This window comes from Dromaius novaehollandiae, chromosome 3 (assembly GCF_036370855.1).
Source record: "Dromaius novaehollandiae isolate bDroNov1 chromosome 3, bDroNov1.hap1, whole genome shotgun sequence".
Lineage (NCBI taxonomy): Eukaryota > Metazoa > Chordata > Aves > Casuariiformes > Dromaiidae > Dromaius > Dromaius novaehollandiae.
In genome coordinates this window covers 121,188,940-121,216,775 of record NC_088100.1, presented here as the reverse complement: position 1 = coordinate 121,216,775, position 27,836 = coordinate 121,188,940, and the positions used below count along the sequence as shown (strand labels likewise).

The following is a 27,836-nucleotide window of genomic DNA, read 5'->3' as shown; positions in this document are numbered from 1 at the left end:
CAGAAGGATGCTAGAGCTACTGCAAGATAAAAACCAGTGGATTTAGAAGGCATTGTGTGAGAGAGCTCTCACAGAGTCCTCACAATTCAACTGTAATTAGGACAAAAAGAAAATCCTGTAGACATCTAAAAATACTCATCGTTTTATCTTATGACAATTGTTTAGCTCTAGCTTAACTAGTTCAAGACTTATTCTTTAGCTATGGGAAAGCTACTGTACGTAAAGTGATACAGAACAAAGAAAAGGGTTTGTGCAGTACAGTGACTGAAGTGACCTACAGATGGATAGGTGACAGCAAAGCTAGTGCAGGAATGTAAATCAGGAACATATGTATGGCCATGTCTGCACTTGGTCAAATGCACTGCTGAGAAATGAGGCAGTTTTGTTTGAAGACAACTGTACATCCAGAACATGAAAGCAAAGAAAGAGTTCATTGTGTCGCTTTGGAAATGCAGTTGTTTCATGAAAAAAGATGAGCTCTAATAATAGTAAAAGTGGCAGAGACCCAGCTTGAAAAAACCCTCAGATTCTACTATAAACAAGGCTTTCAGTTTGAATGCTGGCATCTTCCATTTACAATACAACTCCGCTGCCATAGCGATCTATTTTCTGCTCCTCGATAAAACACATCTAATCAAGATCCAAGAAGTTTCATGGGCCCTCCCCCATTACTGGTGCTGGGGTAGGGCTTAAAAGCACATGTACCCCAACAGTGTTGGGCATGGCAGGTTGTAAAGCAGATTACAGATATCACTCACAGTTCACATGAATCATTTACAATGGAGTTTCTCTTCCAGAATTAATAGGACATCCCATATACATTAAAAAAGCAGATCTGTGCAGAGAGGCCCCTGGACCCAAAGTGCAGCTTCCAAGCAATCTACTGTTCACCAATTAAAGGTAAGCATAAACCCACAGCACTGTGCACATATCTGCAAGGCCTTTCTTCTGCAAAGCACAGAGCCCATTTTAGTATCCTCCAGCTCTCACTCAGCACTCCAAAGGGGACTATACTGAACTGTTACAACATTTGTGGAAGGTGGGCCACAGTGCTGCTTTTGCTTCCATACTGAAGCAAAAAGACTTGTACGAATCTGAACTCATGAACCTTTATTGATACTTTCTGCTGCAGCTTTTCCCCACACACTATTAAAGCTTCAGCTTAAGAACAGAGGTAATTTTGCCCATCTACTTCAGTATCAGTAGCTATAGGTAGGATAGCTCATATGCCAACAGACTGTATGGCTTCCTCTAGTCAACAGGAAAAGCTCAGTAGAAAGTTTCTGAAACCAACCAGACAGGGACATTCCAGGCAAAAGATTCCCAATGAACTCTACCAGGTGGTATCCGGTAAATATTTTTCAGTCCCTGAATATAAAACCTTACACATCCAACTCCCAAGGAAGCGCTGAAAATCATTCCTATTTCTCATCTCTGATCATTAGATGAATGGTTGTACCAAGTTTTACTGCACAGTGTCTTCCCCTTTCCCCCCAGATAAGCAGCACGTGCTTTCAGTTCAGTTTTGTAAAGTACAAAACTTAAAAGAGGTCCTAAGTCAAGAAGATTTAGGCTTCTGAATATCATTCAAAAAAACACAAAATCAAAAGACACCTCACAAAACAAAACAAATCCCTCCCCCCCACAACCTGGGCATTTATTTTCCCCAAGAAGAAGGAAGGATGTCTATTTTTAGGCATCAAACCTTAGGCGTCTAAGTCAGCAAGCTACTCGACCTCTCCATGCAGCAAGGGGGAGGCAGGCTACTGCAGAGCCTGGAGTAGTTGCTCAAAACCAAGGGTGGCGGAGCTTTCGCCCTTCTCCCCCACGGACTGCTCAGAGTAGGCTGGGTAGACTACTGGAATAGACTGGGAGGATACTGACACCATCTCCATTTTGATCTCTTCATCCCCAAACTGGATCCTCTTGTTACAGAAAGCTCACTCATGCTTCAAGGATAAATGTTGTTTCCCAAAGGGCTTTCAATAGACAGGAAATCAAGGAGTTTGAACTAAGTAAATTGGAAAAACTGATACTTACTAGTAGAGTTATCATTGTAATCCCATGCCTCAACAAGCAATGTGTAGGATCTCTGCAAAAGAGAAATACAAGAGTTTCAAAGCCAGAACACAAGCTTTAAAAAAATTAATACAATTTTAATCTGAGACATTCCTGGCCTCTGCCCTAGAACTGCATACTTAAAAACATAAATAGGTAATAGATTATACTTGAGACAGACATGATCTTCTTGTAGCCCCTTAAGCTACCTGATCCAGTCTGATTTAAGAGACCTTTCACCTTGGATTGCTCATCTTTGTCATCGTTAATGCATCTTATGTACTTAACCAGGAAGTACAGCCTTTGACACTGTGCTGTAACCAGAATTGAGCTTCTTTAGAAGAACTGCGCATGTAAGAGAGAGGGCATGAAAGAAAGCACCAAATTAACATAAAAGTAAAAAAGAAGCCCTCCTCCCAACCTCCCCCCCCCCCCAAACAAGAACTGCTTCAAAAGAATTTTAGTTACAAAAAAACTAGTCTTGGATTTCCCCTCCCCCAGCCATCCTGAAAGCAAGAAGTGTTGCTAAGATTACTCTGCTCTGCCTTGACAGCGCAATCTCTAGGGCCTTTTGCCTTTCAGCACCCCCTTTGAAAGCTTTGTCTGCACGAGGGCCCTGGCTGCTCCCACAAGTATCAGGTAACTAAGGGAAGAACTGATGGGTCTGGGAAGGGGGGGGGGGGGGGCCGAGAGACAGGCATGGTAAAACAAAGGCTAGGATCAGGCTATTTGGAAGAGCAGGGAAAGGGAAGAAGCACCATCCACCCTGTGTCACATTTACAGATGCACCAGTCTGCCAATGAGCTCTCTAGCACTCCGGTAATAATAATCATAAGCATAAACTAACCAAAGTGATTCCACAGGCTGGAAAGATGCCAGCTATTACATCTAAGCCACCTTTATCTTCAATCCTAACTTGAGAACAAGAGCCGTTAAAAAAAAGTCTTCCCCTCCTCCATCTCTGCTCTGCTATGTTGCAGTCTAGCCTGTATCCTTCAAAACTGTTATTTAACCAGCCATATGCAAACAGAGTGATTCAAAAGAGATCAAAAGAAAAAGCTGAGGAAAAAATAAGAAAAAATGCCCTTTAATAAGTGAATTAATAAAAGAAATGATAATAAAGACTATAAATGCAGTAATAAGTGTAACATCTTTATGGTGATGAGTACAATCGAACAAATAAAACCCCTCTCCATGGAAGGCTTCTAATGCTTTGCCAAAGAAGCTGCTCATCATTAAGTTTATTTCTCCTTAATCATATCTGCACTCAGTGGCAGTCTATTCAGTTGTGGTATGCAAATTTAACACCTTCCTGTAACAGAAACAAAAAATGCAGTTTTAAGAGTAAGCTGCTGCAAGGTGCAAGACAGACTTCCAAAAAAAAAAAAAAAAAAAAAAAAAAAAAAAAAAAGTTGAATTGAAGACTGTTTTCTCACGACTGGACACAGCATGCAGCCTCTGAAGGAAAACCTAGTTTGTGATGGACACCAGCTTGGAATATAGCCTAAATATGTTTCATATTCAAAGCAGACTAGGATTCCATTTTGTTCAGTGATAACTGTGGGAAAATGCTTCAAAAAGTAAGCAAAGCTGGGCAAGCTGAGACATGTGCCCAAACTTTTATGCAAAGACTCCATGAGCCCAAACCATTTTTGGTTAATATTTCATGAAAGTTGCATGTTATTTGTTACTATTCTAGAACAAGTCTTACAACTTGGAGAAGGGAAAAATAAAAGCCCCTCACCCCCACCGGCACTGGACTAATCATTTAAAAACTCTGAAACAGATTTTAAGAAGTCCTTACACAAGTCAGAAGTAAAAACAAACAAACAAACAAACAAACAAAAATAACAAACAACAACGAAACCCGCACACCACAGAATATAACTCCTGAGCCATATTACAGATACATATTGCACTAGCTTGGGTGCTTCCTCCCTGGATTAATTACAAACATTGAGAAGCACAACATGTTACTGCAAGCTTGAAAAAATGTTATGATATAGAGAATGAATTATGGCAACTAGCACTACTTCCAATAAAGTTAAGGATGTTTTGCTTTCAGCCTTGCATAATTGTTTTGGAAGATATTTTGTCTAAACTCATAGCAACAGTTCCCGGTTGGTTCTCAAGACTGTTTACTAACACACCTAGCCCTGAAGGAAAGGAAAGGCGGAATCCTTGCTTTAAGCACTACTGCTGCTAGATACTTGTGTGACCACTTTCCAACTCCACGCAGGAGTTAAGCAGACGTATCATCTTTCTCTAAATAGGATGGAAGCAAGAAGGGGGGGGAAATGGGCAAACGGACCTAGTCTAGCATTTCTCTTTTTTCCCCACATACCCCCAGCTCTCTCCTCAGCTGAATATTTTACGGACCTAGTCTAGCATTTCTCTTTTTTCCCCACATACACCCAGCTCTCTCCTCAGCTGAATATTTTACATGAAGAGTCCCTGTCCTGACAAGTGATGATACAAGGAATGGCAGTTTAATCTCTCAGCTCTGTCCTTCTCAGCATGGGGCAAAGAAAGGACAAGACTTGGTATTCAAGAAGATGAGACACCTTTAAACACAAGACATGGATACAACCCCATAACAGGGTTGAGCCCCCTCAACAGTCTGACAATCACATACCTCTACCCAATCCCCTCAAAAGTAGTTCTGTGTAAAGATTGCACTGTTCAGATTTAAAGGGGGGGGGGGGGAAGGGGGGAAGACTGCACATCATCCCCACTCTATAGATCAACAATTAAGATATCCCAGGAATGACTACTTCTAGCATGGAGGTTTAAGCTTTCCCATGCCCACAGCTGACCTCTGCCCATCTTTGAATAAATACATATCCAGACACAAGAATTCCACATCACGCACCTTATTCCATCAAAGCAACATCCTAGGCAACACGGCAGCAGTGAACTTTCCGGAGTCGCACCCAATTAGCCGCTGTAAACCTGATCTTCAGCAGAAGGCAGGCATTCTGGCTGGAGGAAAGGCAGCTTGAAAGGAATAGGAAGCCAGAGCTTGCAGGGCGTGTGCAGCCTGATCAGCCCAGAAGACAGAGCCAGCACAGTCAAATTCAAGCAAAAAAAAGCTGTGAGAGGATGGAAATGGCTGAGGTCGCACTCCAAAAAAGCACCAGTGTGCGAGAGCTATTTTCCTCAGTGACAAACCACCATGGTTTAGTCTTGATCCATTGATAGTACTACTCAGGAAGGACTTCAAAGACCCTGAAATCCATCCCTTTTAAGTGTCTGTAAGGGCAATGCAACCTCTTTTCTAGGTTATTAAATGAAATACTAGAAGGTCCAAGTAAGCAGAAGGTATTCAAAGCTCTCAGCTTAATTACGTTCTTCCTTCCCTTCATCCAGATATCCACTCTGAAAACGTGTTTTTGTATTTTGGCTTCTAGAGGCTTTCTGAGATTCAGTGGGACAGAGTGAGATTGAAACTTCAGGCGTATTAGTGAAAGGACAGCCTTCTTTTTGAACAAGGCTGCAACTAGTCAAACCTCTTCCCTCCTATCCTTGTGGTTAAGCTATGCAAGAGCTTTGCTGAGCATGTGAAACCATGACTAGACAAATACAGTGAGAAGTTTGCATTCTAAATGCTGCACTTGCTTTTCCTCTGTCAAACAAGGAAGACAGGTTAAGCCCAGCAACATTCACCTCATGCTCTGCCAGCCACGTGTAGCTGTGAAGACCAGTCTCAGAACGGCCCTCGCACCCTACCTGGATCTTAAGGAAGAAGCCTGGAGACTGGCACGCTGTCACAGCCAGCCACAGAGGAGTGCACGGCAAGTATGCCGAGAGCTGCAGCAATCCCTCCTCCCTTTTGCTAGAAGGGGGTGACACAGGGAAGAGAGAAACTAAGGAGCATTTCAAAGTGCCCAAAGGCCAGGGAGAAGGACATCTCTAAGCAGACGTAGGAGCTAGTCACAAAACCACTTCCTCTGAAAGTCAGCAGGGCTCTTGCTGGATACCCACGTTGCCATATGAGAAGTCATGATGATGCTATACGGATGCATCAGAACGTCATGCCGCAGCCAGCCTGTCAACTTTGACTTTGTCAACAGAATAATTCTTCAAAACAGTTGAAGACAACTGGTTCATCATGCAGAGAGATATGAACATATTTGGGAAGAGAAGGGAAACAACCTAACCCTTTTAACCCTTTGCTGAATGCCGTGTAATCAGCAAGCTCTTCTTTGGGCCCACCTACATAAGGAAACAACCTATAAAGCTTTTACTCTCTTAACCCTGCCTATATAAATAAAGTCTAAGTTGTGGCCATCTCATGCCTCCACGGCCAAGAGCTAGACTGAACTTCAAACAGAAAACTCAGCCAACAGCCTCGTCAGAGTAAGCCTACATGAAAACGCAGCACACTGTTCTTTCAGCCTGCCTTTTGAGCAGCTCCTTTGCTGCTGTTAGTGCTGGTAAACACTTCACCGCCACATAAAGGAGAGGATGTGAAAACAATCATTAACTGTATCAGCAGCTTCCAGGAGCAGTTTTTTCCCCCTCTTTCTACAGCACAAGCCATGCCAGTAACTGAAGTCAAGACCTTCTCTGTGATACAACTGCCACCCTCCTGTCAAACGATGAAGGACACAAAAGTACCACTACCCGAACTATGTGTACGCTTAAGCATCCAGTAAAGCAGGCTGATCTCCGATCTGGCAAGCCTGCTGGAATAATGAGTATCCTGTGAATACATAATGTGCTGAAGTTGCCATTGTGTGAAGTAAGTCCACGGTTTGTCTGGGAGCCGAGCAATGCTGAGTCTACTGCTGCTTCCTGTTGCTTGTCCTATATTAGCATTATTTTTGGATAGGCCCCATTATGTTCTGTAATCCTCACTGCAGTCAGTATGGCCACACTATTGTTCTTGGTTAATATTAGCAGTCAATGCCTCTGTCTGGGTGGCCAGACTACAATGTATTCTAATCACAGAACTAGCATGCATTAATCAAACTGTACTGGGGCAGAGGGGGGAGCCTTGGGGTCATTCCCCCCCCCCCCCCCGCTTTGTTTTTTTCTTTTCTTCTTTCTTTTCAAGAGAAGAAAAAGCTACTGCATCTCAACTTTTTCTTTTTTTTTAAAAATGATTTTTAAGTGATCTCAGCTACTGGGGTGCATAGCATTACAATAGCATTTTAAATCAGTGCCTTATCTGGTTATGAAGTTATTTTCTCACAAAACCCCACTTGTCAAAGACTTGCAGGTAGGCCACGTTGTCAATGGTCGCTTTCAACCTTCCCCAACAAGCAGATTATCTGCTTTTATCACTCCCCCTACCTGTTTAAAGCATCCCACTGATAATTAAATGCACCAGTTACAAAAGGGTGGCAAGGTTAATAGAGAGAATACCTAGTAGCCAGCCAAGCAAAACAGTCAGGTTCACATAGAACAAGCCTGAACAAGAAGCCTTTCTACTTATTTACCTAAGTGCATAAGAACTGGGTTGAGCTGGTAAAGGACTCTGGATGTTTGACTACTTACAAACCACTTTAACCACTTCTATCCACATTTTACAGTTTCTTCTGAATACTAGGACAATAACGAGTGCAATTTATGCTGTAGAATAGTGACCACAGAACCATGAGTTCCACAGAGTGACAAGAAATGAATGTGAAAAACTTCTAACGTTGACATCTTTCCCCATGCAAGACATATGGGTTTCCAGTTACAGTAATTAGAAAGGTCTCAATTAACATAGAAAACTTCTGTCCATCAGCAGAAATATAAAGTCAAGTTTGGTTTGGTTTTTCAAAGCCAATCCTGTCTTTATTTTTATGTATAAAAGAAACTTTCAGGAACTGCAGGTCTTTGCATATACTGCAGGGCTCAGACTTATGCACTGAAGTTGGAATAAAGGCCATGCATTAGAGAGCAAGCCTCTAGTGCTGCACATCATCTCATTTAACTGCTAAGGCATCACCTTTACTAGCTACAGAACTAGTTTACTTCAAATCTAGCCTTCAGTCCAGAATGAAGCAGCAAGTTTCCTCAAGTTAACTAGAATTTTAAGCATAAAGCATTGATTTTACGCAATTGATTTTAGACATGCTGACTTCCAGCTGCATAAACAAGCTGACAGTGCTGGATGTAGTCTGAGAAAGTTTAAGAATAAGCTTCAATGAACAATGCCAGGCCCAATTCAGCTGCCACTGAAGTTAAATCGGAGCAGGCTTTTATTATAACAAGAATTCTGGGAGCAGGCGGGATGAGGATTTATTTTTAGATGTATTATGGTAATACAGTCAAATGGATTTACCAGGAAGATGAAGTTCTAAACTGCCTGGAACAGAAATGACTCTTTAGAACATGTTGGTAAGAAGTCCAAAACCTCTGAATGGATGCACCAATTCTCTGCAGTCCTGAGAAAAAGCAGTCTTATGGATGCTAATTGTGCTCCAGATGTCATTTAATACTCTCAGCTCCATTTTGGATAATAATTGTAGGTGAAACACTGCACTTTAAATGTTGAGGATTTATTCTTAAATTATTGGTCAACAGTAAGCATCACAGTGTGGATACTACTTGATTGATAGGTGTTTTGTTATCATAAAAATTTTTTCTGATTTGCCCATCAGCCGAGATGATTTATCAGGCATTCTTGAAGAATAGCTTTAAGAATATCTAGCACGTACTACTGCAAGTTAACTGGGGGAAGGGAAAAAAAAAAAAAAAAAAGTGAAACCCTGAATAGTTTCATGATTGCAACCTACTGGTTAACAAAAACCCAACAAGAAAAGATGCATAGCGGTTGAACTAAGTGATATTTTTCACTCAGATTCAAAAAGCGGTTACTAATCTGTAGCTGATATTAAAGTATTTTGGAAGCCTTTTGTCAAGACAGAGGGGGGGAAAAAAAGTTCACACACAGCTTAAAAACACTAAAGCTCTTTCATTATCTTTCTCTAGCCAGAAAAAACAATGCCTGCCCAGACAATGTCTTTTACATCTTTAAGAACCAGTAGCACTAAGATCTGTCATTAAAAAAAGAAAAGGCTAACTGGTTATTTTGTATTTTAAAGCAAGGTTTAAATAAGATGTTCAAAACTTAAAATCATATTTTATAGTAAGGCCATTTAGACGCTGTAAGGTTTTTTCCACCTCAGTAGTTTCCTGGTGGGTTGGTGCAATTGGCCTCAATATTAAATAATTACAAGGATCATAATTTCAGGATAAACAAGCTGTTTGAAATTGGAGCTATGCATACCAAAGAAATTGCCAACTTTGACCTGCTTCTTACTCATAGTCTCACCAAACCCCCAAAAATCTTCCCTTACATAAAAGCAAAGTTCAGTACTAAGCTTTGCTTAGTTAATTCATGCACAGCTCCCTCAAGGTACTGTATACATCACACTTTGGATGTTGTTTGAGTCTTCAAGAATAGCAAGAGATTTGCTTTATGTCAGAGAAGAGCATGTGTCTACTCTGAAACAAGACTTGTTGAGACAGACTTTGACATGTGGAACATGGAAATCCTTTTGTTCCATACTTTTCTATATGGCTTCGTAAGCAAAGTTTGCCTGTCAAGAAAGCCACTAAAGTCTCAAAATGAACGTGCAAATAAGGCCTAGGTGTATTTTTAATTGTAATTTACTGTACTCTCGCTAGCTACTGCGGGGACAGCTTCCTGGGTGCACGCTATTTCCTTTATGCCGTTCTGCTGCTGTTTCCTAGCAACTTACTCAAACCTCCAATCACTTAAATGAATTTACAGCCCACCATCTCCACACCCATTACTCACAGGGGTACATACCAAAACTGACAACAGCGAATGGCATGAGTTATTAATAAGACTCCAGCAATACAAGCCTACATTATAACTACAAACCAAATCTAACAGCGTGCTTAAAGCACACCATTTTCTTTTCTTCCTCTTTTGCTTGGTGAATAAAGACCTCTAATGCCATATAACTATTTTTGACAAAAGGCATAAGGGAGCAGCTTGGCATAGGAAGGGTTTTTTTTTTTTTTTTAAAAAAAAAAAAAGTAATCAAGGCAACAAGACTTCTTAATGTTACTGACTCAATCAAGCTGGAACGTCCAAGAACAGCCTCCCTTGGACAGTCGAGCACAAATGCTATATATTCAGAGATTAACAAGAATTTTCAAGTGCAATATGATTAATATTTCAGTCCAGCTCCTTTTACCTTTACTGTAGTTCTCAGTTGGACATATTCAAAGAGAAACTTATAATTGGGCAAGTTTACAGAGGCAAAGCTGGTTCCAAGCTTTTCTAAAGTCAACAGTATTCACTGAAAAGAAATTCTTTTAAGTGCTGAAATTTCAGTGTAAGATTTGAGTTGGCTAATTAAGTTTACTGTTTTATCTTCAGAACTCCCAAAGCGATTTGTGTACCCAGTTTTAGCACAAATAAGAGCTTTGCCACATTAAATATTCTTTTGTTCAAATGCTATTTGAAAGTCACAATGGCTAGCATAAAAGCCATATCCTATGGCAGTTAAAGCTGGGAAGCAGGCTGGATAATTGTGAACAGACAGTCATCACAGTCTCAAAAAGTGCATTCACTGCATGGGAATTCACAAGAGTTTATTCCAAAAATTTCAGATGTAGTATCCAGAGCTCTGAAATTGAGTTTTACGCATTTCAAAGACTGTGCTAGAGGTTTGCTGCTCCTCAAGGATTCCAGCGCTCAATTAGATTCAGCAGGACAATGGAAGCATTTCTTTCACGAAAATGCAAGCAAGCTTAAGAAACTTCTTCCAGGGTTTTTCCCCCCCGACCCCTCCCTGTACACACAGATTTCCCTTCCCACCCCAAAGAAGATAGGGGTTGCTAGAAGGCATTTAAATTTCACATCATTTTTATATATATGCAACATCTTCAGACTCCTGCAGATGAATGATCGGGGGCGGGGGGGGGGGGTCTTGTTAAAACAAAAAAACTAAAAAAAACAAACCAAAACAGAAAGAAAACACCTTTGATGAACCTGACTTGGGGGGGGGGGGGGGGGGGGAAAGGGGAAAAAAAAAAAAAAAGAAAAAAAAGAAAAAGGAAAAACCTGCAACACAAGCATTACAAGCACTGGCAGAGCTTCAAATACCTCAGATTTTTTACAAAACCCTTTATCCCTTTGATGGCATATTTGATAACAATTTTATCTCATTTCATGGAAAAAAAAAAAAGAGAAAGAAAGAAAGAGACAGGAGTTATACTTCCAACAGAGGATACTTCTGTTAACTCTGCTATTGTACTTTGTAATACTATCTCCTTAAAACACAGATTTGATTTCACCTTTCTGCCTCTCCAACCTTCCATACTTCACAAGTCACAACTGACAGAGAAGGCAGGTAGGAGGCAGCACAGGACATTTCAAGAGCACACAGCCCAGGGCTGCAGGCAGCCGTAAGACTATGAAGTGGGTGTCTACGCTAAAACTGCAAGAAGAATGCTTCTGGGGTGGGCTTTCTCCCCCAAAAGTCAAGGTCCTCCCAGCAACCAGTCCTTATCTGACTAGGATGGGCCAAGCTTTGAAGGGAGTGGAAAATCTACACATGCTTCAACCTTGCCAGCAGTGATAGTGACAGGGGAGAGGAAACAAGATTCACCCCTCCCCTGCCTGCACGCAAGAGCCCTCCTCCCCTCACAAAAACGACCTTAGGCATCTAGGTTAGGACGACTGGATTTTCAAAACTGCTGAGCATCAACATATCCCAAGGCAGTCGCTGGGAAACTGTGTGCTCAGCGCCTTTGGAGAAGGCGAGGGGGGAAACCAGTTTTGGTTTCCTAGGTGATCGCTAAATACAAGTTTTAGGAGCATAGATTTGGGGGCTTCCAGCTTTTATACCACAGCATCCCAAAACCCACCAGAGATAGACTATAAAAGTCCCCAGATCAGTCATCCTCAGTTTTTGCTTGCCTATAGGCAACACCGCTGGGCACAAAACAGTGCATCTCCTGGCATTCAAGGCCATAGCAGTGGCAGTCTATGTCCACAAACCCCATGGCTCTGACACGCGCACACGTGGATCACCATCCTAGGTGAAGGCTGTTTCAGAAAAGCGGCCCTCAGGTTCTGCACAGCAAGTACAGGCCTCCTCTGCTGAACGGACTGTGTGAAAGCATCGTCCCTCCTGGGCTCCCCAGAAGGAACAATGAGTACCGCAGTCCAAGCCAGCATCCTTCACATTATCAACAGCGAGGCAGGCTTCAGTTAGCGACAGGGTCACCACTCCTGCATCTCCCCACTCTGCAAGCCTGACCAGCGTTTGCAAGAGGGAACAGCCCCGGGAGAGCGCCTGGCAGAGGGCCCCCCCCCCTCCTGAGCTGCAGAGCCTTGCAAGCAGTGAGAGGGGAGCCAGCTCTACCGACCACAGAGCCGAGCAGCCACGAGAAGGTGTGCTGGGGGCAGCCCAGCTGGGGGCAAAAGTTAAAGCCAGTTTTGTCTCTGTCTTTAGCTCCTGGAGTCTGCAAGTGTGTCAAAACATCAAGACTCTCAGCGAAGCTGGCAGCTAGTTCATCAAGAGCAGCAACAGCAGCTCCCATCAAGACCAAGCAGCGCAATGAGATTTCCCCTTGGGGGAAGCAGGAAGCCTTCCCAAACACGCTCCAGGGAAGGAGGCCAGCTATGACACACACTTTTCACACGGGATCCCTCTCCAGCCCCTAACCCACTGCTCTTTTGGCTTATGCCCAAGACTTCACTGGTTTGAAAAACAATGAACTTCTGACCTTCTAAGTCTCAAGAGACTTATTCATGCTGTAAAGTGCAGAGATACTGGGTTTGCTTCCCTGACCCATTTAGATCCCCCTCACTGCACATCTGACTTTCAAATTTAACAGGCTGTGCATTGTGAGCCCAAGGGAGAACAAAAACAAAAACACCACCACATTTTACTCATTTCTGGGCTACAGCTTCCCGGCACCCTTGCCAAAATGCCTGCTCCCTCCTCGAGCCTGGTCCCTCTCCACCCGAGCAAGCAGTCAGAACTCAGCTCGCTATGGCCATCTCAAACACAGCACCGTCCAGAGGCAGAGCCAGAGCCAGAGCAGGCCACTCACTCACCGGCCAGGCGAAGCTGAACGGGATGACGATCCGGTTCTTCTCATTATTCCGGTTGTATTTTAAGTTGAAGGTATTTCCTCCAATGACAGGAGTTGACTTGGTTCCGAAGCTGCAAGGGCCACCAGCAGTGACCCGGGATTGATACTCCTTCAGGCAAACTTTAAAATAGGTATCACACTCGTCTCTGGTGCATTTTTTGTCTCCTGGGTTCCGGGTGCCATCACAGCAATTTCCATTCTGCAGTTCTCCATTCACATTTTGCATGGATAAGATCTCCAACTCGAACTGTCCCGATGCTAGAGTCACCTGTTAATCCCAAAAAAGAACCAAAGGAAAAAAAACAAACAAACAAAAAAAAAGAAACAAGAAACACACAGTTACCATATTTAGTTTTCCCAAATGCAATCTACAACAAGTCTACAGACAGAAGAAAGTCATTTTAAAAACAACTTACTTTCAACAAACAAGAGAGAGAAGGAAAAAGAAAGTACAAGCCCAGCTTTTCCCTATCAGCCATCTATGAGAAAGGCTCTTAAATTCTCCCAACCAAATACTTCCATTAACACTGCAGAAGAACCTGAAGTGGCAACTCTAGAAACCAGCGGGGAGGGAAGGGGGGCTTCTAAATCGTTAGGAAATAAAACTAACTCAAGCCAGGAGTGCATACTGCGAGAGCACAGCCAACAAAAATGATGCAGCCGAAGCACCCAGGGAATGCAAGCCCTGTGCCTCCTCGTAGGTGCAGCCTAGCTGAGGCGAAAAGCCAGCCCCCCAAGGCTGCCCAGCTCAGGTTCAAACCTTGCCCATTAGCCACCCAAAGATTGCTGCAATTAGCCCCGGTTTAAAAAAAAAAAAAAAAAAAAAAGTAATTTCGAAAAAGAAGCGATTTGCACCAATTACATATTTTTTTCCCCAGGGAACGCAGCCTTGCTGCAGGGAGCACTTCTGCCTTTGGTATCTCCGCAGAAAAGTTCGGAGCAGTAACTTCGCTCTCGCTGCAGAAGCCGTGCAAAAGCGCCTTTTGCGCACGGTAGGTTTTCGTTTTTAAGCGACCACTGCAGCAGCCCGGTTGCACGGAAAAAGCAACAAAACCCCCGCAAGCCGCCCTGCGCAGCGCGCCTAAGAAAGACCTCCAGCCTCGCTGAAGTCCGGGGCTTTCCTCCCCTTCGCGCCCGGCCGCGCAGCAGCCGCCCTGCCCAGGTACGTACCTTTGCCCGCAGCCCCAGCAGGGCCAGGAGGAGGGCGAGGGAGCCCGGCGCCGCGGCCGCCCGCCGGGGCGCACGCATGCCGCCGCCGCGCTGCCTGCAGGCCGCCGCTCCGCGCCGGGGACGCGCTGCGAGGGAGGGAGGCGCCGCCGCTGCTGCCCGCCGCCGCCGCCGCCCCGCTCTAATATACCGCGCCGGCCGCGGCGCGCACCCGCGCCGAACAACGCCGCTTTTCAAGCGCTTTTCAATAGCGCCCCGGTCTTCAATGCAAAGCAGCCCGGCCTCCTTTTATTCTCCTTATTCTCTCGCCTCCCTCTTTTCTTTCCCTTTTCTTTTCTTTGCTTTTTTTATTATTATTGCGATTATTATCCCGATCCTTTTATTTCTTTCAGCTCGCCGGGCCCCGCGCGGTGGAGGCGCGGCGCGCCCCCCGCCCCCCCGAGACACACACGCACACACACACACACGCACGCACACACACGCACATGCAGCACACACACCGCCCCGGAGCCGGCCGCCCGTCTGGGAGCCCCGCCGCCGCACGGCTTCATCTAGCCCACGGCGGCAGGCGGGGAGGCCGCCCGCCCGCGCATGCGTCCATCCATATGCATGAGGGGGGGCCGGCGGAGGAGGAGGAGGAGGAGGAGGGAGGGGAAGGGCAGGAGCAGAGGAAGGCAGGTACCGGCAGGAGAGGGGGAGGAGAGGGGGGTTAGCAGGCTACGGGTGAGAGCGAGCCGCGGGCGGCGACTGCTCCTGGGGGAGGCGGCGGCCAGTCCCGGCCGCCGCGGGGGTCGCGGTGCTGGCCGGCCCGCCCTGCCTCCCCAAGCCCCGCTCCGCAGGTGCCTGCCGGGCCACCTGGCGACGACCGCAGGGCTCGGGGCGCCCGGGGCTGCGCAGCGCCGCCGGGAGGCGAGGGCTTTACCCGCCCGCCGCTCGCTGAGGAGACGAGCGGGTCCCCCCTCGGGGGCGAAGCGGGAGCCGCAGCCCTGCTGCGGGCTGGTCAACGCTCCTGTAACGGTTACCTGCACTGCCCGCAGCCGCGCGCGCCACCTGAGCGCCCCGCGCGGCCGTAGCCCTGCTGACCGTTACCCCCCCCCCCCACGGGCGGCCGTTAGCCCCCGCTGACCGTTACTCCCCCCGCCGACAGTTACTCCCCTCGCTGGGCGGCCGTTAGCCCCTCTAACCGTTACCCCCCTAAACCCCGGGCGGCCGTTAGCTCCCGCTAACCGTTACCCCCGCTCCGGGCAGCCGTTATTGTGGCGGGCCGTGGTGGCCGGCCGGGACCCGCGGCTGGCGGGGCAGAGCGGAGACGGCGCTGCGCGGCGGGTACGCGGCCTCGCCGGCTGCCGTGGGACTGCTCGCCCCCCCTGGCGCGGGCGGGGGCGGCGGCGCCTCCGGCAGGCGCCGCTGGGGACAGCGCGGCTCCCCGCGCTCGGCGGGCTGGCAGCGCGGCAGGTGGGCGGCTCTCGCGCGGGGCTGTGGCGATGCCGGCCGTTGGCGGGCGGAGACGCGTAGCCTGCGATCGGCGGGACTCCTTGCCGCGGGGCGCCGGGAAGCCCCCGGCGCAGCTGCCGGGGGACGAGCCGCGCGCCGAAGGGCGCTGGACAGAAAGCTCGCCGCTGGGGTCCGGGCGGTCCCGCAGCCGCTGATGGGGAAGCCGGGAGAGCGTTCTGGGATCTGGGGCCGCATCGCTTGCCCTGCCTTCCCGAGGCGCTGCAGACAGGAACCCGGCCTACGCGGCGTTCGGTCTGACCTAGCGCAGCTCTTATGTCCCTATCTTCCATTCCGCCCACGTTTAATACAGTAAATGTAGAAATGTCTATTTCATACACCACTGTCAGTGGTATAGAGGAAAACGAGATTTCTGACCTAATTTTATCTCCTTTGTTTCCATTTCCTATGGCAAAAGCAAAGTACATATTTGTTCCCGGCTGTGGTAAGATCTGTCCTGTTAGGCAGTGTCTCAGGCTGTGAAGCCAGTGGTACTCATGACCTGGATGCTAGGAGCATGCTCATGCTTCAGTATTTGAATCGGACTCCTGCAGATCACTTCCTATTTGTTAGTTCAGAGCTTAGGTAATATACCAGCAATTTTGGTACATCTGTGAGGTACGTGGTTGCCAAATACTTCTCTGTTAATCTTATTCAGTCCTAAAGTTCTAATAGTATCAGTTCTTCCATATTTACTAAGAGTCAAGCTTTTCTTCAGCTGCTGAACCTTCATTGTATTTGATCCACAAAGTGGCCGCAGTTTGGTGATACGAGAAACAGTCTCTCTGTCCTTTTTTGAATGGGTGCTTGTTAGCTTCCACAGCCTACTTAAATGTTACTCATTCACAAGTGCCACACATTCACTCTTCTCAGCCTTTAAATACCCTGCTACCTGCTAGTACCCTGTACCTTTAGGGCAGGTCTGCCATTGGCCTTTCTGTGAAAGGTTACTCCACCTGTTTGACTCCAGTGCTTAGGAAATCCAAAGTTTTGGTTCCCACAGTGCCTGTGACTCAGCAGTGTAGCTGTACTTAAACAGAATTACTTGTCCAACAACTTAAAATGCTTTGCAAGCATTAATGAATTAAGCCTCCCAACGTCTTGAGATGCAATGTATTACTGATAGGTAAACCAAGGCACAGTGTGAGTCATGCGTGGAAGTGTATAGCAACCCCTCCCCCTCACCCCACCCTCCCCAAAAAGAAATTTTGACCTCGTGGAAGTCAGTAGTGAAATACCCTTGACTTATTAAGGCCAGAATTTCACCCTTGAAGTCCTGTCTCCTTATTTTCTTTACTGAGATATCAAGGCCAGATCTTCAGACAGTGTAAAGCAGCACCGAAATCCAATTGAGCATGCCATGTTATGCCATCTGAGGATCTTTTTAAGATGCATATTTCACAGTACATACAGCAATGTACAAATTGCTACGTATGCACAAGGGGCTTGAAATTTGGTAGCTTTCAGGAGCCTGAGATTGGTGCATTTAAAATTCTTGATGTAAAATAATGCTAACATGGTTATTTTCTTACAAGGTTCGGAGCCAACGTGTCTTCCTTTGAGGTTGGCAAAGAACTTTTCAATGACTGTCTTGCAGCTTTTTACATTGTGTAAAGTTACTTCCTGCTAATCTTACCCTTCTAACATAATTAGATTACATCCACATTAGAAGCTGTTATAAACATCTAGTATGCCAAGGTCCAGTGTTGCATGTAATGCTTCACTTCGGACCTGAATCAGTTTCCTAATATAGAGTTAGATCCTGCTTCACAGAAATCACCGCGAGAAGTCAGGACTTCAATGGGATGAGGATCACAGCCTTTAGAGGGAGCGCCTGGCCTGTGAGGGTCAGGTGTCACAAAGCCAATTCTTTGTGTTAGGAAAGTTGTAATTTCCTTTTAAAGTTCTGTGACTCATTGAATCATGGCTGTGAACAATCCCACAGGATTTCCTTAGATTTGTGATACCTAAAGGTAAGCTTGGAATGGCGCCTCTGGAAATTCTTCGTTCAGGGACTTCTTCCATCTCCTTGTCAAGTCAGTGACTAAATTTCTGTTTACTACTATAATGCACATCGACACAGTTGCATAATCATGGGGGCCTGATCCTGTATCAGCTTTGAATGAGCCAGTAGAGAGGGCTACCACAGAAGGATCCACGGAAAGGTGGAGCCAGTAGTCATAAAGAATTCATAAAGCTTGACCTTATTTCATAGCAGATGAAGAAGCTAGAGAATTCTTCTGTTTCTGCACAGAATGGGAAATAGTTTTGCATCTCTACATCAGCCACTGTCTAAAATACATTTGCTGCAGTTTTAGGTATAGTTCTAGGCAGATTGAGTGAAAGAAGGGAAACATGATCCATTTGAGTAGGCCTTTATCTAGGAGTTAAGCTTCCCTTTTGCAAGGAGAAAAACATACCACTGCAGTTAATCGTGGATGAGTGAGCTTTTAGATAAAGCGTTTTCTATAATACACCTATAACACTTCATTTTCCTCTTACTGTACTGCAGCTGACCTCCCCACTTGGGCAAGTGTCGGGGCGGCAGAGATAGGGGCTGTGCCGTGCTGCTTGGCTGACACACATTTCAGAGCAACACATTCCACCAGATGAACCCATTTGCACAGTTGAGTGATCTAAACTTAGAAAGCTAATTTCTCTAATTACAGAGTGAGACTGAACTCCTGTAAAGCTTTTCATCACCTGAGTGGAATGGGAATTGCACTTCCATAGTCATTTAATGTTTAGAAACTAATTAAAAAGTGTTTAGCAGGGAGGCCACACCCCTCATTAGACTGTTTCACAAATGGATCAAGAGAGAAAGCTACCTATGTTGAGAAAGTCGAGCGAGTGGCAGAGTTTAGGAGAAGGTGCAGTTTGCTGAACACTGAGCAGTGCATACCTGCCTCCGTAAAACCTGCAGTTCTTTGGAGTCAGACAGTTTCTTAAACTTGTATCTCAAGGCAAGGTTTTCAAAAGTGACAAAAGATTTTGGGGGGAGAAGATGCTCTAGTGGCTAGAGACTGAGAGACCTAAATCCTGTTTGCTGCTGCAGCACTTACATGCTTCCCTGGGGCATGTTGCTTAAGACAATTGTGCTTTCAAAGCCCTGTTGTGTATATTGTGCATGTGCCTTTTGTGACTTTGAGATTCCCACCTTAGTTTTTCTGTACCTCAGCTCTGGAATTAAAATGAGGCATTTGTCTAATTCACAGGATAGTCTGAGAATAAAGAAAAAGTAAAGATGGTGGAGTACTCAGAAATTATCCTAGTGAAAACCAGTAAAGTCCCTGAGAGAGTTAAAAGTTATACAGCCAAAAAATTATGCCTGCTGTAGAGCTTTTAAGTTTTATCCAGCTGTTATTAACTGAATTCATAATGTTATTACTTTCAGTCACAGCATAATATTGAGACCTTACTCCATCCCAGAGAATAATACAGTTTCTCCTTCACTTTCATGTATACATGAACACATATAGAACCTGCTTTCTGGTTATTTCTGTTAACCCATCAATTATTGGATGCCTCCACATTAACCTGTGAACATAATTTCTTTGTTGTTCTGTTATCTTTCCCTGTAGTGGAATTTCTGTACGTCAGTGATTTGATCTTGAATCCCTGCATTCTAAAAATGGAGGTGAGCTGAGACTACAGTTTTAGGCCTGAGTAGGGGTACATCTTATCAAGCTAGCATAGCCTCCAGTAGGTGCAAAGCCTGTGACACTGAGCAGTGCTGGCATGTCTGTCACAGACAGGATGACACTTTCATTTGATAAGCTGTAACCTCAGCTATTCTTGTCAGTTGTAGAAATGGCTATGCTGAAATCTGGGCTGAGTACCGTCTCCGATAAACAACTGATACTTTTAAGAGAGTTCCAAGTTTCTAGTAGGGTTTTCCTCAAAGCTCTGTGTAAGAGTGCTTCTTTTAGCCAATTGTATTGCGTAAGTGCTCGGATCAAGTTTCATTTTGTTGTTATGAAAGCATCAAAATGTCTGAAGTTTTCATATGGATTCTTTTCATTATTAAATGTTTATGATAGTATGTGCTTAATACGTTCTCCACTGCAAAAGATCTTAAGTGTGCAAGACTAAAGAATACAGGGGTGTCTTTTAGGTAAGGAAGTGACTAAGAAGAAGAGGGCTGCAATTAGCAAATTTAAATTTGAGTGTGAATTACATGATCTCTTGTCCTTGTCCTCCATTATTGCATGGCTGATAATATTCCGCACTTTGGGTTTTGTTAGACCTGTGTGGGGGATATAAATGGAGTTGCCTCATTTGGCATGAAGGAGCATTTAGAGGAATTAGGATTACTAAAATCCTGATTCAGTCCAAAATATAAATGTGCCTAAATCAAGGAACAAAAAACTAAATTAGGGGTGTGCTTCAGTGTCTTGCTGGACTGGCCAGTGAATTCAGCCTTAAAGTTGGGGTGGGTGGGAGTGGCTCTGCTAATCTACAGAAAATTAGGGGTCTTTACAGTGGCACGATGGCATGTGTTTATCTAGTCCCTTGGCACTGCCTGCTGTCTGGCAGAAGGAACCTTTTTGTATCAGCTAAATGTTTTCAGACTAAGCTCAGGCCCCAGAGGGCGGATAGCATCCTTGGTGGTAGAGACAAAGACAAGTTTTTAGGCAAAGAGGCTAAACATGGCAGCTTTATTCTGTGCCTGCCCTTTACATACGAATTAAAAAGTCTTGTCCATTTTACATGTTATGACAGGGCCACTAGCAGGCAAATGTTATCTATATGTGCACTGGTGGCTTTTATGTCACTGATCATGCAATGAGGTACTTTCTGCCTATCTGACGGTACTGCATATTAGAGCCAGCAGCATTTGGTAGAGTCCGAGTCTGCTCTGATTTGGGAGGTTTGCTGTTGAAACACTGTGTTTTGTACAGGGTCTGCATTAACGTAAGTAGTTAATCGTTTGAACCTCTGCTAGTCCTACTCTGGACCCAGCTGTGATCAAGGTGCCTGCAACTGCTAACAAGATAGTGGACATAAGAGTGAATGAGAAGGAATGGGGTAAGAATAGGTTAGGGAGTATGATCAAGATAGAGTCCTGTCACTCTGCCTCTCTGAATAAAGGTTTTTCTTTGCTTTTTCTGCAGTTCCTGGAACAGTTCACATTCCTGCGTCCTTGTTGGCCGTTCTGTCTCACCACGTCTTCAAATGCACAGGAGATGATTCTCCCTTGATCCAGGGGGAATCAGGGGTCCCTGATCGAGGCCCCAAGTCAGGGGCCGCTCCAAGTGTGATGAAGGGCATCCCTGATTTGTGACACTGACAGCAAGACATGCTTGGTGAAGACCTGAAAGGAAAAGAGCCTGGCTGTTGAATTGGGCCCTAAATCCCAATTAATTTCTTTGAAGGTAATGGCATAACCCAGTGTGAGTCCGCTTTATGTCTGAAAAGGGCCTCAGACTCTCGCAGATCCACAATCTGTGTGTTGCTCTGACTTTTTTTTTTTATAATGATGATTTTTATTTACTGTGGCAGAGGGGAACGAATGAGGCTCTGCCACAACTTGAATAGAAGCAATTCCACACCTGTCTCTTTAAATGCCCGTTTGTGGTTGGCTGCCTTTTATTGTCCTCTCTCCTCTGGGGCAGCAGGGGAGGGGTGTGTGTGTGTGTGTGTGTGTGTGTGTGTGTGTGTGTGTGTACACACCCATGTGCTGGGAAGGATTTCCCAGTTTAGGGGGTGACCCTCATCCTGCTGCTCCAAGCAGTGGCTTCCCTCCCTTCCTTTCTTTCCAATATTTATTGGAAGCACGTGCTAAGGAATCTATGAGCCTGCTATGCTAATGAGTGCATGGCTCAGAGCAGAGCAAGGCACCAGATGCAGAGGGACAGGCACGTTTCCTAATGAGGGAGTCCCGAGACCCATCTGTTGAGTCTCGTGGGCCCTCAATGAAGTTAGCTACGCAGGGTAGCCAGAGGAGGTTTTTTTCCCTAATGCTTTTAGTTCTCAACAAGTGCAATCCTGTATAGAGCAGCATGTCATGGGGTTAGGCTTTGTTGTTACTAGCAGATAATGTGACTTTGAAAAGAACGCCCCCACCCCAGTTGAAAGGAGGATAACCCTCCTCTACCCCCCTCCCTTCTCATCCTCCTTGCTCAGATCAATAACAGGTCCCTAGGCACAAAGCCTGCATTCTTTTATTCTCAAATTAGAGCAGCTGCAGCAGCAGCACCACAGCTCATTGGAAACCTATTAGCTTTTGAAAGACTTAATCCAGTTTGAAAATAACTAGTGTTTCTCAATCCTTCACGCACTCACTCTCATAAGAGGCAATATTCTTAGACTGCTTTGAGGGTGGACTGGGTTTATTATAACCTGCATCTCTCTCGGTGTCCCAAATGGGCAACAAAGAAGGCAAAATGTCAGTTTCTTAGCTTCACACGGCCTGAGAACATCGGATTTACTCTGCCATATCACACCCCGTCACTGAGCTATGCTGCCTACTATCCTGCCTTCAATAGTGACCAATACCTTGTGATTCACTCTCCAATTTCATAGTTTTTAAGGCCAGAAGGGACTATTATGATAATCTTTTTGACCTCTTGCACAACACAGACCTTAGAATTTCATTCTAGGTGGGATAAAAGCTGGGAGCAGCTGGATTCTTTGACGCTGTGCTACTGAGCATCAGTGGAAAATTTATTTTTGCAGGGGTAGTTTTGCTATAAGGGGAATTTGTTCTTTTTAAGCATGTCAAATATGGAGCTTTGCAAACAGGTGCCTTGTGCATACTCAGCTGGTGTCTTGCTCTTGAGTTAGAGGAGCTGATTTTAGGGAAAAAATAACATCTTGGTTTCTTTCTTAGCTTTTGCATCTGATCACCCCGTATACCCCAGCAATCCTGTGAGTTAGTTATTCCCATTTTAAAGATGGGACACTGAAATGCAGTGTAATTGGTACACCTTTCAGAGACATTTAGGCCACTAATGCTCAGTGAAGTCAGTAGCGGTGAGGAACCAAAGCTGTCTTGAATGGGGTCCTTAATCTCATGCCGCAAGTCACGCTGGAAGTTTGTGGAGGAGCAGGGAGCTTGTTTTTCCTGAATCCCAGCCTAGCCTGTTTGCTTGGGACAGCTTTCTCTGCTCAGTTTTTTCCTATGCCATGCCAGTCCTAAACTTTTCCAGTAAGTGCTGCAAACTGTTGTCAGTTACGATGGTACAGATATTTTACCGGTAGTGTCTGGAGTAAGACCACCAACTGACTTCCTGAAGGCCACTCAACAGCAACAGCTTTTGATTTCTACTGACCTGGACCAGATTCAGGGTGGTGACCTAGAGCTAAGGGGCTCAGTATCTCATTACTAATCCCTTGAGCTAGCCAATTCCTTCCAGCAAGTCAACGTTTTCTGAAGTGTTAAAAGACTTTTCCTGCCCGCCTGTCCATTAAATCCTGCTCCTCTGTCCGTGTCCTTGGATCAGCCTAATCACTGAAGTGGATCAGTTTCAGGTCTTAACCGTTCAAGCTGTGGTATTGACAATGCAGAAGATGGCAGGCAGCACAGCTGAAGCACTGTGTTGCAAGCAGTGTGGCAGACACTGCTCTTAGGGATTTGCTTTGGGGTAACCCTGATGTGCTTCCTTTGTAAAGTATTGCCAGATGGGACTCATGGTGTTTCCTACTCTTAGCTTAGTTATCTGAGAATTACAATTTATATGTTTCTAGAAACCTTAAAAAAGGAAGAAAGAAACCAGGTGTTTCCCTGGATCATCCACTGGCGTAATTCTTTGGATGCCTCAAGTATTACTTCTCTTCTGTGACATCTTAGTCTTCTCACTTTCTGAGATGGGGAACCTTGTTTCACAGAATGAACTGCATGGAGCACCATCACAGTTTTCTAATGCATGCTTATTATTAAATTCTCGGGGGGGGGGTAATGTTACAGGAAAATGTGCCTCAAAAGAGTGAGTACAGAAAATCACAGTTTAGATTTTTACATGAGAATTTGCAAAACCTTTTACACTAGAATCTGCAATAGCCCCATCCACATACACCCAGCAGGAAACAATTTCCATTGTCTTAATTTTAGAGGAGATCCAGAACAGCTTAGAATTGGGGTCGTCTACGTATTTGCCTCCTCTTTCAGCAAAGCTTCTTCATAATTCATGTAGGCTCACCAGGTGCTCCATGTATTTACTTCTCATATATTTCTGTATGAAAAGGGAGCTATTCTTAGACATTTCAGTTAGTCATCCTTGATAACTGTTTTCTCTGTATTTACTCTTCTGAAGTGGGTGTAGCTGTGTTTTTATGAGAAAGGATTTTCTTCAAGCAGAGTCAGACCCCTGTTTTCCCCCACTGTATATGTAGCTACGCATGTGGCAGTGTCCATGTGCATGCGCACACTTGAGAACAAATCTATTTCATCAGTGTTTTTTTTCTTAGAAGAAAAATTATTCATGAAGAGCACTTCTGCCTTTGACTGCATATGATATGCTGGGCTACAGATGAAGAAAGGATAAAGCTCCCAGCTTCTGCGCTCGCTGTGATGGCAGGAGTTAGGTATTTGCTGAGGAATACTTACGTTTTCCCTTACTCTCTCTGGACAGATCATGATAATCTTAGCTCCAGGCTATCTCATTAAGACTATTCTCACAATCGTTAATTAGTCTCCAGAATTGCAGGAGGTTGCGCCTGCTTTCCATTACTGGTGATGTCAGTTAATACTCTATTATCATTTGAGACTAAGTTCTTAATGTGGAGCTTGACATGAAGGCCCATGTCTAATAAATACACAGAAGCAAAGTCTACCAGTGTCCTTCCTCTTGCTAGCTCTTTGTTTATCTGAATTGTTTCCCAAGTTAACTCCTGTGGCCTAACCCCATAGAGGAGAAGATCTAATCTCTAATTGTCCTCTGGGACTGTATTCCTGCAAGGTCCTTGAAGAATATATCCTGTTTCCCAGTCAAAGAGTCATTCCAAGGATGTGTCCTGTCTTCTCTTCTCATCTGAATATTGTTTACCTGTTATTTATGAACTGTGTTTTGTCTATGGACTATTCCTACTGTGTTGGTATTGTGTGATGCTTATTAGAAAAGGAGGAAGGATTAAAATGGTTCAGACTTTACATTCAGCATCATATAGTCTATGCAGAAGGACTTACAGTCATATCACAAATGCACCAAGGCCCAACCAACCCTTGGAGGCAAAAGAAATTCTGTTTTCAGTGGAAAACAGATTAGGTCTGTAATAGAGAAATACTGAGAGGATTCTTATTTACCTGTTCTGATGCTGTTTTAGAGCAGTATGGTATCTGTTGTCAGGTTCTACATGTGGAGAGAAATTTTGACCATTTTAGAATGATGCTAAAATAAAAGCAAATCACAGATCAAATTCTACGGGAGTGTAAATATTCAAACTCAGCTGCAGCAAACAGAATGCTCTTGCTTATGCCAGCTAGGATTACAGTTTGGCAATTTTATTAGAGTATGAAGAGGTCACTTATTGTTTGAAAGAGATTTTTCCTGAAAGGAAGGCAACTGGTGCTGAAGAGCTGAAAGCACTGAACTGTGCTCATTTGGATTAAAAATAGGTATTTGGGGCCAGCGGAGCTTCAAAATAAGCAAATTCTCAAACCAAACAGTTTTCCTTTTGGTAGCCGAAAAGGAAACTGCACATCCAGGAGGAATGTAGATCAAAGCAAACTCTGCAAATGATGCAGAAACACATAAAATAACAAACAAGGCTGGTGGGAAGAGGGGAGCTTTTGTAAGTAGATAGGTCTGTTCATATTACACTGAAACCAAATGCAAGATTGCTAAAAGAGATACTTGAGAGGGGCATATAAGGCTATAGGTTTTTTTCCTCAGAGGACTTTTTTGGCCTGTTTTTGCATGCCTCTTGTATTTTCAAAGTAACATATAAGGAACATTTTTAGTGCTACGTGATCTCATTGATATTAACTTTTGCCTTTTGCCACTTTAACATATCTCTTACTTTCCTTCTACCTCTAGGTTCCCTGAGTTTGCTTCTGCCAATGTTTGTAGCAAAACATCTGTTTGTTTTACTGTTTGTCCTTAATCTTGTTAAAGCACATCTAGTCATCTTCCATAACTTAGCTTTCAATGTTTTGGTAGTTTAAATTTCATACTTAAATAGAGTAATTATGAAAGTATAAGGTATTAGCTGATTTAAATTAGAATGCATTTGTTTAATGCATTATATATGGGAGTATAGATCTACCTCAGTACTGTTTTTAATAGAAAATATAAAGAGAAAGATTTTTCTATATAGTCTTTTGCTATACAGTATTTTGCTTATGTATAAATAAATATGTTCCTGCAATAATCCCTGCTTATAGAAATTAAATTAATAGAGATTTTGTAATTATTGCAGTGAAGTCACTCATTAGCTTAATGACTTGTCCTGTCCTGTCTTGAATGCAGTTTCATGGAGTGACGGGCATATAATTCCTGAATTCCTCAGACTTTCATTTCCCAGAATTCTTGATGCAAGAGGAAGGATCCTGCAGGAAGGAGATGGGTCTGTTGTCCAACAGCCATGAAAAGACTGGGATTTCCTTGGGATAGCCATGCTCCTTCCTGTGGGTCCTGCAGGCTGCTCTCTGTTCTCTTGTCCTGCTGGCTTCTCCCATGTCTCTCTCCAGCTGAAGGAACTGCATGGGTGCTAGGTACCACAGCTTTCATTGGAAATGACTCTTCTCTTGCCCAGGAGGTGATTTGTCTCATGTAGACCAACAAATGAGAAGCCGACACTTCTTTATGAGCAGCATGCCTTTACAGGGAATTGAGTATGTCTCTTGCCTCTCACCCTTCTCCCTTACTTCTGCATCCAGGGGCCTTTGGAAAGCACACAGGTTCATATGCCCCGAGGCCAGGACGGAGCAGTCTCCCCAGGCTCCGGGGATGTAAGGATGGGACACGAGCTGGATTGACTGCTCTGTGCAGTTGGACAGATTCTGTTTCCTTTTCTTTTCTGCGAAGAGCAGCCCCTTTTCTCTTTGCTTTCCACAGCAGCCTCCTGTCAGGAAGGGCAGGCCTCACTGCACCCATCCTTTGTGGTTCATAGGATATACATTGGGGTCAGTTAGGCATCTTTCCGTCTTCCCCTGGGCCGTGCATGAAAAGATAGCTGCTTATTGAGCGAAGGGCAGTTTAATGTAGAAACGCCATGCAAATGAGAAGTAATGTTAGCTAGGGCCTTGGTGGGTGGAAAGCAGCATGGTTTCACGGCCATCAGGGAAGTGTGACCTGTTCAACACACTTATTTCAATAGCACCTTATCCCTTTATACCACTTGGCGATTTGGTTTAGTTTGCAGAGGACTCAAGTGCTTAGTTCTACAATCTGCTCTTTGGTTTTGTTTGCTGTTGGGTCTTTTCCTGCGGGGAGCTATACACTGTTAATAGCAGGCAGAACCTGAAGGCAAACAGTACTTCTTTTGCTGGCATCTCCCAGCAGCAAGAAAAGCTTTTTCAGATTTCACTTACCTTGAAAAACTCTCTTTTGCACCTGGGGAAGCTAGCAGGACTATTACACCAAAAGAAAAAGAATAGGATTTCTGTGTGATTTTGTTCAATTTTAAAAGGGAAGAGGGAAGTCTTGCGACTGTGCTCTTACCTGATGCAAATCAATGCTGCTCTTCCCAAGACTTTCACTAGGATAGGTACACACTAAGCTAGCTACTGAGTTGGCCGAAAGAAAAGCTTTCCCACTGTCTCATGAAACGCTTGTTCACGCCAGATGCAGATCTCCCCCCAGCAATTTTTAATTTCTCTAGGACATTGGAATTGGTTGCAGAATCTTTGAACTTTTTTTTAGCATGGCCACTTTTAGCCTGAATGGAGCCTAGTGAAAGTTTGATCCCTGTATCTGGAGAAGCTCATCTCTCTGTGTGCAGTGGACCAGGCAATAGGCTCAATGTATCAGATTGTTAAACAAAGGGGCAGCCTGCAGCAAAAGGGATGTTTGTACTGTGGCCAAAGGAGGCTTCCTTAAAAATAATAGCCAAGAGTAAACACTATCGACTAACACTATCAAGGTGATTGTAAAAAAAAA

At 44.6% G+C, this 27,836-nt stretch overlaps 1 protein-coding gene and 1 long non-coding RNA gene across 8 annotated transcripts in view; one reads left to right on the top strand and one right to left on the bottom strand.

Annotated features, from left to right (window-relative positions):
* JAG1 (jagged canonical Notch ligand 1) overlaps positions 1-14,907 on the bottom strand; it is a 37,097-nt gene extending 22,190 nt beyond the window's left edge. The window contains exons 1-3 of one of the 2 annotated variants that reach the window (XM_064509986.1): positions 14,308-14,907; positions 13,100-13,405; positions 2,041-2,092 (exon numbers count right to left, since the gene is read on the bottom strand). In XM_064509986.1, the coding sequence (XP_064366056.1) occupies positions 2,041-2,092; positions 13,100-13,405; positions 14,308-14,385 (436 nt within the window). In that variant the 5' untranslated portion in view covers positions 14,386-14,907. Of the gene's footprint in view, positions 1-2,040; positions 2,093-13,099; positions 13,406-13,553; positions 13,676-14,307 lie in introns of those variants that run through there. The other variant, XM_064509987.1, reaches the window with a different exon arrangement.
* Positions 13,757-27,836, top strand: part of LOC135327961 (uncharacterized) — a 41,907-nt gene continuing 27,827 nt past the window's right edge. For 3 of the 6 annotated variants that reach the window (XR_010388650.1, XR_010388646.1, XR_010388648.1), the window contains exons 1-2: positions 14,923-14,982; positions 20,910-21,170. This is a non-coding gene — a long non-coding RNA (uncharacterized LOC135327961). Of the gene's footprint in view, positions 14,300-14,922; positions 14,983-15,633; positions 15,760-20,909; positions 21,171-27,836 lie in introns of those variants that run through there. The other 3 variants (XR_010388647.1, XR_010388649.1, XR_010388651.1) reach the window with 3 other exon arrangements.